General features: G+C 29.3%; 1 protein-coding gene and 1 non-coding gene across 2 annotated transcripts; both read left to right on the top strand.

Moving 5' to 3' along the window:
• Positions 1 to 2,761: 2,761 nt before the first annotated feature.
• On the top strand, positions 2,762 to 3,629 carry LOC124886981. The gene has a single exon (XM_047395985.1). It carries the CDS (start codon positions 2,806 to 2,808, stop codon positions 3,220 to 3,222), a length of 417 nt encoding a protein of 138 aa, XP_047251941.1. The 5' UTR covers positions 2,762 to 2,805; the 3' UTR covers positions 3,223 to 3,629.
• A 723-nt stretch (positions 3,630 to 4,352) lies between these two features.
• Positions 4,353 to 4,425, top strand: TRNAA-AGC. The gene has a single exon. It is a non-coding gene; the product is annotated as a tRNA-Ala (tRNA).
• The last annotated feature ends 9,601 nt before the right edge of the window (positions 4,426 to 14,026 follow it).

The raw sequence follows: 14,026 nt of genomic DNA, 5'->3' as shown, positions 1-14,026 counted from the left end.
ACCTTGCTGAATATACCACCCATAAACTTCTCATACTTAACTTTGATTCCAACCACCTTTCAGTTGAAAATTCGTGGAATTATATTTTCGACCCGCTCAGCTATCACACTGTGTACCTCAGAACAACATTCATACATCCAAACATTCAGCACATGAGGCATTCCCCCCATCGAGTATAACTATTTCTCAACAACAAAAATCTTGCCAACACGTTGCAATAAGCTTTTCAAATGAACTCTTGCCCCATAGAAACTGTTCGTAACTACCATTCTCAACAATTACAAAATCCGATCTGCTAATGGTAGTATCACGTACTTATGAATACAGAAATGTGTGAATGAAGTAAATTATTGACATATTCAAAGCATCAGAAATATTATCAAAGTTGCCCAACTTGAATCGCTCTATAAAAAGAGTCTTTTTGACAGAACTTTTTATTCCTGGAAAATATTGCGTCATTAATGTGGACTTTGATGAACCAGAAAAGAGGTGTTCCTCGATGCTCCCTGAACATTTAAGACCGGAGATAATAGCATACTCAATAATAGAAAACTTGAGTATGGTTCCCTGCACGTAAACGTGAATTTCCTCCAAGTTGTCTTGCCGTATCTCAAGCATAAGTAAGCATTTGGATAATTGACCCTGATAATTACATTGCGGCATGTCCAGGAATGAACCAAAAATTATTTGTCGGAACATATTTAGAACTTCTTCACCAACATAATTATTTATTTCTTCTCCAAATTTTCGATTGCAATAACTACAGAAATGCATCGGATGCAAAAGGACTTTTAATCCTGTATTTCATACCCTATTGAGATTGAAACAATTTTTATGTGAGCATATGTTGTCAAATGAAATACTAAACTTATGTATATTACTAACATATACATAAAAATTGAATTGTAAGAACTATTGGTTCAGAAACACATCAAACAACATATCACAATTGATGTATATGTAAACATATACATTGCTTATGGAAGAACTGAGCGTGAGTATATTACTAACATATACATAAAAAATGAATTGTGAGAACTATTGGTTCAAAAACACAGCAACTAACATATGACAAGTGATGTATATATCAACATATACATAGCTGATGTCCATTACCTCAACTCCCCCTTTAAAAAATATACACACATACACAGAAAAAAAAGATGTAAATGAACAAAAACATAAGAAAAATTAAAAAATTATATATACCTTATGAAGACGTGGACCTGCAGTATCAATTTTTTTGAATTTTCTTGACGATTCTCCAATTGCTTTTTTCGACTTTTCAGCAACAACTTTTTTAATCTCTTTCATCTTGTTGGGGTCGTTACGATATTTAGATCTGTTTTCATCAACGTTAGATTCTCCGTAGTCAAAAAGTGCGAGAACGAACCCAACTTCCAAATTTGTATCTAACTGAGTTAATCCTAAGCTAAAAGAAGGACAATCCTCCATTAACAAAGTACTACGATGTTTCTTTCGTACTTCAAATGGACGATTTCGAAATAAAAAATGAACAATAATGATATAACAACAAAATTTTGTTAAGCAAGAACCCCCAAAAAATAGTTAATAAGAATATGCAACAATTTGTTCATTCAAAAATCCCCAAATTCAAAAACTTCAAAATTCGGTAACTCTCCATTAACAAAGTACTAAGTTGTTAATTTCGTACTTCAAATGGACGATATTGTAAATTTTGTTAAAGAAGATACCCCAAAAAATATTTAATAAGAACATCCAACAATTTGTTCATCTAAAAATCTCAAAAAATTCAATTAGGTAAATGATGAAGAAAAATTACTAACCCTTAACACATAAAAATTAAAATGATTAAGGAAGATTAAGATAAAATTGAATGCTAAAAGTTGGAGCCAAGTAAGGTTGTATTCAAAATGGTAACTGGTGCTTGATTGAAGCCGTATTTTAAGGGTGAAAAACGGTGAAATATATCCTCCTCTTTATGTATATTTGCTTTTGGAGAGAGAAACACAAAAAATAAAATTTTTATAATAAATTTGAGAAGTTGAGATTTTTTGTAATAATTGAAACATAAGTTATGCTTTTTTGTAATTTTTAGAAAAAAAAAATTCACTTTCTTGTTAATCCAAACTCATAATTTCAAGGTTAAAAGTGAAGAGATTATAATAAATAAACTGAAAAAGAACTTGACAAATTCACTAATGTTGGGAAATACAAATGAATCAACTTTGACTATCTATATTACTATTGACATGGCTTATGGTGATATGATTGGTATACCTCAAATCTTAATTAAAAATCTTGAATTCAAGTTTGAACATAAAAAATATCATGTTGAGAGCGTCACTTCAAAAACAAGCCCTACAACGTAATACACGAATTGGGATTAATTAAATTTATCAAACACCAAATAAAAATCAAAGAAACGATATATAATCAAGAGCGAAGCTAGCATATATTTAGGGATGCATTCGAATCTCATTCAGCGAAAAATTATATTATTTATATACGATTAAAATTACATTTTATCTGTATTTATATGTTAGATAATCAATCTCCATCGATTAGTTCATGTGTACACATTTAAACCCCTTAACTAAAATCATTACTCCGAAACTATATATAACTATCCCAACTTTATCACCATCTGTTCTTACACAAAAAAGGTGGCAATACACCAACATAACAAGTGTCAACTTCTCCTTAATTTCCTTGTTACGCTACACGTGTCACACCCCACCGCCTCGCATCTCTATAAATACCCTAATCCAAACACTTCACTACAAATTTCCAAAATCCAAAAAAAAAAAAAGATGAAACAAAATGAATCCCATTGATGACAAGCAAGAAAAAGTAACATTTAGAGCAATAAGCCATGGTGAAGAAGGCAAAACAAAGGTAACAAAACATGAAACAAACACACACAACATAGAAACCTTAAAACACAGAGAAAAAAAACTTATAGACAAAGGTGTACATAGAAAAGATCGTCGTCCTATCGATGGAATACCTTTAAATAAACAATCGAAATCGGGTTATGGGGGAAAATTTACATGGGAAGGACCGCGAAACGCTAGGGAATATGAATATCATGATCTCCCCGTGGCTCTCGATGAGAACGATTCAAATTTTGTTGATGAAGGGGAAGGTGTTGCTGGAGAAGTTGATGTCGTTAAGGTTGCTAATGAAGGTGTAGGTAGAATTGATGTTGTTGATCGTGGTTTTCAAGAAAATATGTGATGTGTAACGTTTCAGTAACGAGTTTTAAGTTATATATATCGCCAGTATATCAGTATATTATAAGGTCAAAAAGAAAATTTTTCTTTAAAAGTGTGATGTACAAGAAAATATGGAATCTAATGTCTCAGTAACGAGTTTAAGTTAAAACATATTGTCAGTCTTAAAATTATTTTTTAAAAAGTGTTGACGTATAACATGAGTTTAAGTTATATATATTGTCAGTTTATTATAAGGTCAAGATTATCCTTTAAAAAGTGCTCTATATTAAAATGGGCACCGTGGGATATGAACTTGATGATGATGTACCCGTGGCTGTCAATGAGAACGTTTCAAATTTTGTTCAGTATATTGTAAGGTCAGAAAGTTTTTTTAAAAGTGTGATATATAAAATTTTTCTTTAAAGATGACTTGATAGATTAAATATTTTGCATATAGAAAGATTCGTATGGTTGTGTATATTTTACTTTCTCTGCTTATGATTTGTTTGGATGGTTGTTACATGTAATATATTATATTGCATCGTATATTGTGTATTGTATGCTTTTTATAATGTTATTATTTAAACGTATTTAAATAAATTATTTTTTCGTTATTTCATAATTTATGATGCAAACAATTTAAGGATAAAAGTAAGCAAAGTATAAGAACAGAAATAATTAAATGAAGTATGGACAATATGTAAAAGTTTCATTCGAACTCCTTCATCGGAAAATTATATTATTTTTATATGATTAAAAATATTTTTATCTATATATGATAGATGTTGAATCTTTTTCGATAAGTCTGTATATTTACTTTTGAATCCTCCCAATGGAAATTCTGGCTGCGCCAATGACCTTGACACCTCATCTTCGAAGAGTCTATGCATATGTTTCAGCGGAACGCATAAGCTTAAACTGTAAAAAAAGAACGATTCCACGCATTCTACCCTACCACTTATAGGCTGCAGTCTACGGTCACTCAAAAACGAACTAAAATAATTTTGAATAGGAGTTTTGGTAATCCTACAACGATAAATAGAATTTCATAAAACAGAATATTAGATTAAATAAAATTAGGTCCCTAGAACAATAAATAAAATCTCCATATAAATGAGTATTATATTAAATACAATTTAAAGATCACATATTGGGGATGTAGCTCAGATGGTAGAGCGCTCGCTTAGCATGCGAGAGGTACGGGGATCGATACCCCGCATCTCCATTTTGCTAGTTTTCAAAATATTTTTTAAGGGTGTATTAGTAAAATTGTCCTTTTATTTATGATTTCTTTAACATACATCTTTTTTTTTTTTTTAATGTTGTCACTCACCACGGAATAACACAAGGTAAAATGTACGCAAATAACATAAGTTTTCAAAATATTTTTTCCATTTTGCTCTTTACATTTTTTATTTAAATGTTGTCACTCGCCACGGAATAACATAAGGTAAAATGTACGCAAATAACATAAGTTTTCAAAATATTTTTTAAGGGGTGTATTAGTAAAATTGTCTTTTTATTTATGATTTCTTTAACATGTGTTTAAAAAGAAAAATCACCAACTAATATATGACAGAGGGAGTAACATATTTGTTGATAAATCACATTCAATGCATTCGATTTGAATAGAAGAAAAATAACACTATTTATACATAGTTAAAATATATATATAATTTTTTTATATATATTTATTATCTTTATTCTTTTGTTTTTGGAATAAAGTGTAGCAATGATATAATTGTTCGTGCTTTATATATATATATTTCACTTAAAGACGATAAAGCAGACAAGTAAAAGGAAAAGAAATTAACAGAATTGTTTAGTTAGAAATATGATTTTTTAAAGTCAATTTAAAACTTAATATAATATAATGGCCAAATTACATATTTGGCCCGTTGACTAATAATAATAAAATATATCTGAAAGTAGTGATAAAGTTTGCGTATACTTTATTTTTTTGAGATTTTATTTATCTGATTTTACTGAATATATTATTATTGTATACGTGTATTTGTTGTTTATTTTGATTGACAACTATAATGTTCAAAAATCTGTTATATAAATGCATAGAATAGAATATTAAACAAAATCATTCTTAGGGTCCCTAGCATGGATTCATATATCTTTTGACGTAGACTAATATGTAAAATGTTCATTTCTAATTTTATTTATTTTATTTATAAAAGAAGAGTAAACCATGTGGTATTTCCTGAACTATGATCAAATTTGCTACGATACACTCCAACTTCACGTAGGTTCTATTACCTTCCTAAACTAAATTTTAGCGTATTTTTATCATCCTTTTTAGCTGACGTGTTAGCTTTTTAGCTAACATGATACCTTTGATGTGGGTTGAATTTTATATAATAAAGATATCACGTTAACACAAAAAAGTGACAAAAATATGCTAAAATTGAATTCAGGGAGGTAATAAGATCCCTGTGAAATTAGAGTGTGTCGTAGCGACTTTAACCATAGTTCGAGGGGTACCTAATGCTTATTTCATAAAAGAATAACATGCAAAATGGGGGTGGGGTGGGGGGCATAAATTATCATTAGGTGCATTTTATAATTGTTGTTGAGTGCTTTATATGAGCATGCATGGTTGTGTAAAAATAGCTTTTTGTGGACAACGTTAAAACTTTGATGTTTATTCATATATATTGCTCAATGTAATTTTATATTGTTAGAGTTTGTGACTCAAATTTTATTGATTCGGTTCTGAAAAGTTTGCGGTGTGATTCATGATTGTAAATTTTTATGGACTTAAGATTTATTTGTACGTACGTATTATATAAGTGCGTTTAGTGGATTATTTTTGGACGGGTTTATATACGTCATTGAGACTATTGCCTCCTCATTGTATACCTCTCCATTATAGTGAATTCCTCCTCCTCTACCTGTGGTTTTTCCCGTCAAGGATTTCCACTTAAATCTATGTGTGTTATCTTGATTTTCTCTTTTACTTATCATATTGCTTATTGCTGTCCGTTCATAACATACATAAAACGTTATATTGTATTTGAATGTAAATAATAACTTATACTAAATTTTAAATTTTGACCTAATATTTTTTCATAAATTTTACGTTTGCACAAAAGAGATCTTTCGATTTAGAGAGCAGAGACAGCATAAAAAATTTGATGAACCACGAGTTTAAATGTTTCAATATTTTTCTTTTATTAATATATGGTTAAAAAAATGTACCTTATAATATTAGTCAAATTTAAAGTAATTTGACTTTTAAAAAATGAATGTGACAAATATTATAGGAAGGAAGAAGTACGTTGCATGTTTTTTTTTTTTTTTTTTTTAAATGTATTTTGATTAATAACAATTTGTTTTGGTAGCACCGACAATAAATCAACCTTAACTATATGTTATTTTTCAAAAAAATCTAAGTGCATTATAGAACAATTTAAAAGGATTTACGATTTGGACACATTTTATAATTTAATTTGATGATGTTTGACCTATGGATAATTTTGAATCTTATGTTTATGATGAAACGACATAAAAACATTATGTTAATCATTTATATTTTTGATTTGATAGCTTTTCTTTTATAGTACTATTACTCTTTGGTTTTTTTAATAAGTGATATTAAACTTGTTGTGATATAACTAAGAGGTTACAGGTTCTACAAGTTGTGAAAACAAACTCTTATAAAAATATAAGATAAGATTGCGTATAATAAATTTATGTAATTTTTAACCTTTTATGGACCCGCACATAGTGAGAGATTTAATAATGAACTTTTTCTCGTAATCGATTACTTATGTTTTATTTTACACCTCTACAACAATTTTTAATTATAACAACAACAATCCTCTTATAATAGTACACTCTTCGTTAAATTACCTCTTTATAACAATTTTTTTTTGATATAATATATTGATTAGTCATATCTTTATAGACATAAATTTCTAATATTTATTTTAAACGTCAATGTTTATAATAATTAACCATCTTAATTTGTAGATATATAATTTCTGATATTTATTGTAAATGTCAATGTTACTGTAAGTGTATAATGTATACAATCTATACAATTTTAGAGAATTTGACCCTAAAATAATCCAAAGCCTAACAAATTAAATGAATGAATATATAACAAATAAACTAGTGAAGTTTAATTTTTGCTTCTTTTGATTCAATAATTTTTATCTACGTTGCATGCATTTTAAGATACATTTTAATTTTTTATTGGCACCGACAACTAAAAATTAGACCCAATTATTATATGGAAACTAAGTGGGTTGGAAAAAAAAAAAAAAGATAAAGTGATTTTAAGTGGAGAATTTTGGACATAAAGTAAAATCTATTTTTTTAGTGTGAAAATATAATAACTTTTCAGGTCAACTTTTTTTTTTTGGTTTGATACTTTTTGTTTGACACTAAAAGCTAATTTGGTACGAAACTTATTTCATGATTCGTTTTAAAATGAGTTTTATCTCATATTTGTTTGAGATAAAATTACTGAATAATTTATTTTAAAATTAGTTATTTCAAAATTGTAGAGTTATTTTTCTCAGATTCAGAATGAAATAATAATCTCGAGATAACTTATTTTTCAACCAAACTAGCTCTATATATTTTTTTCGATAACTCAAAATCATACTTTTAAATTTTAATAGGACAGATTAAAAAGGAAATCTTTTAAGGAAGAACCTACACGATTTTTGAAAAAAATGATTTGTCAATTTTAGATGGTCAAAAAGAAGCCAAAACAAATTGATCATGATGTGATTGTTGCAAAAAAACAAAAAGTCGTAATGTGATTAAAAAAACATGTTTATATATGCTTTTTTTTAATTATTATTATTATAGATGCGAAGTTAATTACGCAGAGAAACTAATTTTCTTGTTAGTTGTTATATTTGTTTTACTGTTTCTTTCTTCTTCTTTGTATTTGAATTTGCTACACATGATTTGAGTGTCTTTCGAAAACAATCGTTCTACTTCATCAAGTTAGTGTAAGGTACGACTCTGCATACGTTTTTTCTTCCCAAACCTCACTTATGAAATTTTATTGAATATATTATATTATTGTTGTTGTTATGAGATGGAGAAACTTATAGGAAAAAAATTTTCCTTTTTAATAAACTTTTATACAACTTAAATTTACATTTGACCTATCAATAAATGTGAATTTAAATTAGTTAGGTCAATACGTACTAATAGAGTTGTCAATACGAATCAATCTGGTCCATCCGGACTTTGAGTTTGACGGGTCAGGTCGGGCTGGCCCATCAAATGATGTGTCAAAAAACTCCAAGCCCACACCATTATTCTGTGGACTGCGGGTCTCACGGGTCGACCCACTTTTTAAAAAATAATATTTTTATAATTTAATTTTAGAATGTTAATAAACTTAAATATTACCAGACAATATTATATAGTGTTAATACTTGTTAATCAAGTCTTCAACACTCTAAAAAATTCTCCTAATAGCGAAATTAAATAACTTCTGACATGATACAACAACAACAACAACAAACCCAATGTGTTCCCACAAAGTGGGGTCTGGGGTGGGTAAGATGTACGCAGTCCATACCGCTATCTCCGAAGAAGTAGAGAGACTGTTTTCTATAGACCCCCGGCTCAAGATAAAAAATAGGCGACAAGGAGATGGATAACTTCTGACATGACATTCTACCAAACAAAAATACTAATAAGCAATCTAAATAGTTGCATGTATTTGATTTACGGAATGCTCCACGAGCTTGTCCAACCCACATTGTTCAAGCCTCATCCGTGGACCGGCTAAAAAACCCTATTATTAAATGAGCTGTAAAAATTAAAGCCCAACTCCAATCGGGTCGGCCCATATTCACGGCTCTGCCTAATGGTCAAATAAAACAAATATTGGTCCTTGGGATTACTAGTTTGCAATTTGTTGTACTTCAATTTACTACTTTGTTCCAACATATATACCATGGGAATGTTCCTTATTTTTCATAGTAAAAAAGAGACATACCATAATTTGTTTTCCTTTTCGAAATTCAACATATAGCAAAAGTTTTAATTTATTGACTTATTTTTTCTTATAGTTTTGATATTATAGTACTTGATATGATTAGTTCGGATCCATACTACAATAATTATTTCCCCCATTCCATTTTACTCGTCCCAATTTGATATTACATATTGATTAAAAATAATAATTAATAACATAACTACTTTACCATAGAACCCCTATTAAATGATGTTTACATTTTAATTTGGAGAAAAAATAATTAATACTCAGGGTAAAAAAAAGAAAAAAAATTGTCTTATCTTGATTAACGAAAAATGATATATATATATATATATGATCGAAGCTTTGAGTACACTTAATAAAAATATTTTATCAAAATCTCAAAATAAGATCCAATGACATAATTAATTTTAAAAATTGACAAGTTTTCTAATTATTAAATAGAGAAGCGTGATTAGGGACATAATTAATGTAGCTTCTGATTCAAGTTGTATCATGTCCAAATTAAACTTATTTTAATAATGAAAAAAATTGTTTTTAGGTCCCATATTTGCTATATGAGGTTGATATTAGAACTCTTTAGTAAAAGTCAAAGTTTATTTTAAAATATAGTTAAAAGTATCTTAACTCATGTATATAATGAAAATTTGATGTTTTTTTAATTTTACCTCATTTATGTCTTTAAATATATTCTCTTCGATCCATTTTACTTGACCTTCTTTTTAAATATGTCTGTTTCAAATTTGTTGTACATTTTCTCAAATCAAGAGTGTTTTATTACTTCTTTCTCATATTATCCTCAGTATTAGATAACTAAAGAAAAAAATAATAGTTAGATTTAGAATTTCAAGACATTATTAATAGGGTTAATTTTACAAAATATACTTCTAATTAATATTTTCTTAATGAATGTGTCAAGTCAAAAGAGGCCAAGTAAATCGGAACGAAGGGAGTAATCTTCTTGATTATATTGATATTTACTCCATTCATGTGTTATACCTCCCACCAGCAATAGGTACCACTGAACTCTGTCTCCCAGCGCTGAGCCACATTGAATTCAGGAGGTTCATCCGAAACCTCTTTGTCAGAAAATTATACTATTTTACATGATCAAAAATATATTTATGTATATATAATATATTTTGAATTCCCTTCGACTAGGCTGTATATTTACTTCTGAACCCTCTCAATGAAAATTCTGGCTCCGCCACTACTGTCTCCCAAAGTTAACCACAAACAACACATACCCAGTAACCGTGTCTCCCAAAGTTAACGTAACCACAAGCAACAAATACCACGTAACTCCGTCTCCCAAATTTTAGGACAGATGAAAAGAAATCATCTACTTAGTGTTCATACCTCTGCTGAAATTTAAACTCGAAACCTAATCTCATGATTCGTAACCAGTCCATTGACCACTAAACCATCGTTTGAAGCCTCAAAATAAATTCCTAGATGATGAGTAAGAAACCAACAAAAATGTCTAGCTAGCCAATACATATTACTCTTAGTATTAAATAACTAAAGAAAAAAATAATAGTTAGATTTAGAATTTCAAAACATCATTAATAGGAATAATTTTGTAAAATACACTTCTAATTAATATTTTCTTAATGAGTGTGCCAAATCAAAAGAGGTCAAGTAAAATGAAACAGAGGAAGTAATCTTTTTAATTATATTGATATTTACTCTATTCATGTATTTTTACCTCCCATCAGCAATAGGTACCATATAACCCTGTCTCCCAAAATTAAGCACAAGCAACATATACCACGTAACCGTGTCTCCCAAAGTTAACGTAACCATATAACCCTGTCTTCCAAAATTAACCACAAGCAACAGATACCACGTAACCGTGTCTCCCAAAGTTAACGTAACCACAAGCAACAGATACCACGTAACTCCGTCTCCCAAATTTTAGAACAGATGAAAAGAAATCATATACTTAGTGTTCATACCTCTGCTGAAATTTGAACCCGATAGACCTAATCTCATGATTCGTAACCACTCCATTGACCACTAAACCAGCGTTTGGAGACTCGAAATAAATTACTAGATGATGAGTAGGACACCAACAAAAATGTCTAGCTAGTCAATACATACACACTAGTACTATAGTTGAGACATTAAGTGTTGGAATAAATAAGGTTAGGTGTCTATTTCCAAAAACACTTGCCAAGAAACAATTTCTTTAACAAGTTTGAAGTTAATGCAACAGTTCAAACTCTCCATCAGTTTTGCTAGGGAATTTATTCTTACTAACAAGTTGGATAATGCATCAATTTCCATGTCTATCTTTGTATCTTTGGGTGCATTTTGTGTTTACCAACCAACATTCCTATAAACCCTACTTATTTTGTTTCGAGAATATTTATATATAATCTAGACAAATACCGTTGGGTGAAGAGAGGTGGTGGGGAGAGGAGGTCGAACACAGTGACGGAATCAAAATTTTCACTAAGGGTGTTCATAAGTGAATATACGAACTAATTAAAGAGGGTTCAACATCTACTATATATATACATAAAAATAATTTTAACCATATATATATAACATAATTTTCCGTCGAAGGGGTTCATTCGAACCCTCTAGCTCAAGAATAGCTCCGCCCCTGGATGAGCAGTGGGGATATAAGGAGGTGATAAGAAGGCATGAAGGGAGAAAATCCATAAAAATTTACCTGTGTCAAATGTTTACATCAGATTGATAGGTGAATGACATGACAATATTACTTAATCATGATTAATTAATGTATATGCTCAATTTATCGTATCACGTAATCATGATAACTTGAATTGATTTGGTGTAAACACTCGACAGAAATAAGGCAATGGGGTATAAGGAGGTGAGTAAGAAGGGATGAAGGGAGTGACTCCATAAAAATTTACATGTATCGAATGTTTAGGTGAATAATAACAATTATCACTTAATCATGATTAATTAATATATATGTTCATTTTGTAACCATGGTAACTTGAATTTATTTGACGTACACTCGACAGAAATAAGACATTAAGGGTATAAGGAGGTGAGTAAGAAGGGATGAAGGGAGAAACTCGATAAAAATTTACTCGTATCGAATGTTTACATTAGATTGATAGGTGAATGATATGACAAGTATCACTTAATCATGATAACTTGAATTGATTTGACGTAAACACTCGGCAAGAATAAGACAGTGAGGGTATACGGAGGTGAGTAAGAATAGATGAAGAAAGAGACGTCATAAAGATTTATCCATATCGAATATTTATCTCAGGCTGATAGGTGAATGATATGTCAATTACCACTTAATTATGAATTTATGATTAATTAATATATATGCTTACTTCATTGGATCATTTAATCATGATAAATTAATTTGATGTAAATACCCGACAAAAATAAGTATTAAATAGTGAATTAATTAACGTGAATTATCACTTATGAAATATATTTTTCCTAATCCACCAAAAGTCAAATGTGTTTTTTGGTTTAAAATGTATACTTATGTTGTTTCTTGAATTGTGATTTTGGTTCAACTTTTCAGATTATGTAATTATTTCATCATTAGATGTAATTGCAATTTTTATTTCCCCCAAAAATTGTATCTTTAATTCAAATTATCCAAATAAAAGAAGGAAAAATATATCTCATTTTTTTCAAAATATTAATATATATATTGGTGGATGATTTAATGTCTCAACCATATGGTCAAAATTTTGGAGAAGTCCATTATTTATGTGACATAAAAGTTGCATGTGCCTAGAAAGCTCCTTTCTCTCTACCATTTATAATAATGAAATTTATTTGTGTGGATTATAAATTTGGCAATTAAAAAAAATAGAATAAATGAACATATTGGTTTCGTGTTTATTACAATCACATTATTGTTAGGTAGATGTGTTTGAATGAAATTGAAAATTTTCAATTATTATTAATCAGAAGCCTCTAGTTCGATGCGTAAATATGAAATTTCCTATATTTGAAAATGTCTATAAACGAATTTTTCCTTTTCTTTCTCCTCGTCCCTTGCAGATAAACAACAACAACAAAATATATATATATATATAGGTGATAATTATATAAGTTTCTAACACATACTATGTATTCATTAATATGACATAAATATTGGGAATTTTTACCATAATGTATCATCAGAAGAGTTTACTGATATATACTTATACTGGTAAAAAATAATAATATTCAGTAAAATTAATTAATATACACTTATTAACTCAAACACAACTGTCAACATGAGTTGTGGTGTAGTGGATGGGGCTGCTCCATCCTTAATCAGAGGTCGAGGGTTCGATCCTGAGTACGGAGAAAACTCTGTTAGGGAGCGCTTCCCCCGAATGGAACCCTACACTGTACGAATCTGGATTAGTCAGGCTCTGATGTGGGTACCGAAAGACAAAAGAAAACTCAAACACAACCATGATTAAAAAAAATAACCTGGACCTAATAAGTAATTGTTTCAATTAATAGTGCACCTGATTTATTTCAATAAAATAATAGATCCCTACTGAAATTAGAATGTTAAAATAATAAATTAATCCAACTGACAATATACAACTTAAAACAGCACTGATCATATTAAAAAAAACCCGGAAGAATATATATATATATATATAAAGGTTATTAAAAGTTAAAAAAGTACGTACAAGTTATTATAACGAATTATTGAGCGCAGTAAACTGGAAATACAAGGTTGTGAGAGAGACTTAGAAAATAGCACTTCTGCAATAGGGTGGCTTAAAGAACGCATTAGAAGAAAAGTTTATCAGTTAGGATAATAAATGCCAATAAGATATATTGAGGTCATAAGGCAAATACAACAACAATATTACAGAGAATTTAT

Source organism: Capsicum annuum, chromosome 9 (assembly GCF_002878395.1).
Source record: "Capsicum annuum cultivar UCD-10X-F1 chromosome 9, UCD10Xv1.1, whole genome shotgun sequence".
Lineage (NCBI taxonomy): Eukaryota > Viridiplantae > Streptophyta > Magnoliopsida > Solanales > Solanaceae > Capsicum > Capsicum annuum.
The sequence above is the reverse complement of the archived record's forward strand: the minus strand, read 5'-3'. Positions and strand labels throughout refer to the sequence as shown.

Coding starts and splice junctions, on each gene's coding strand:
- LOC124886981 (XM_047395985.1), top strand. CDS start 2,806: ATGAATCCCATTGATGACAAGCAAGAAAAAGTAACATTTAGAGCAATA.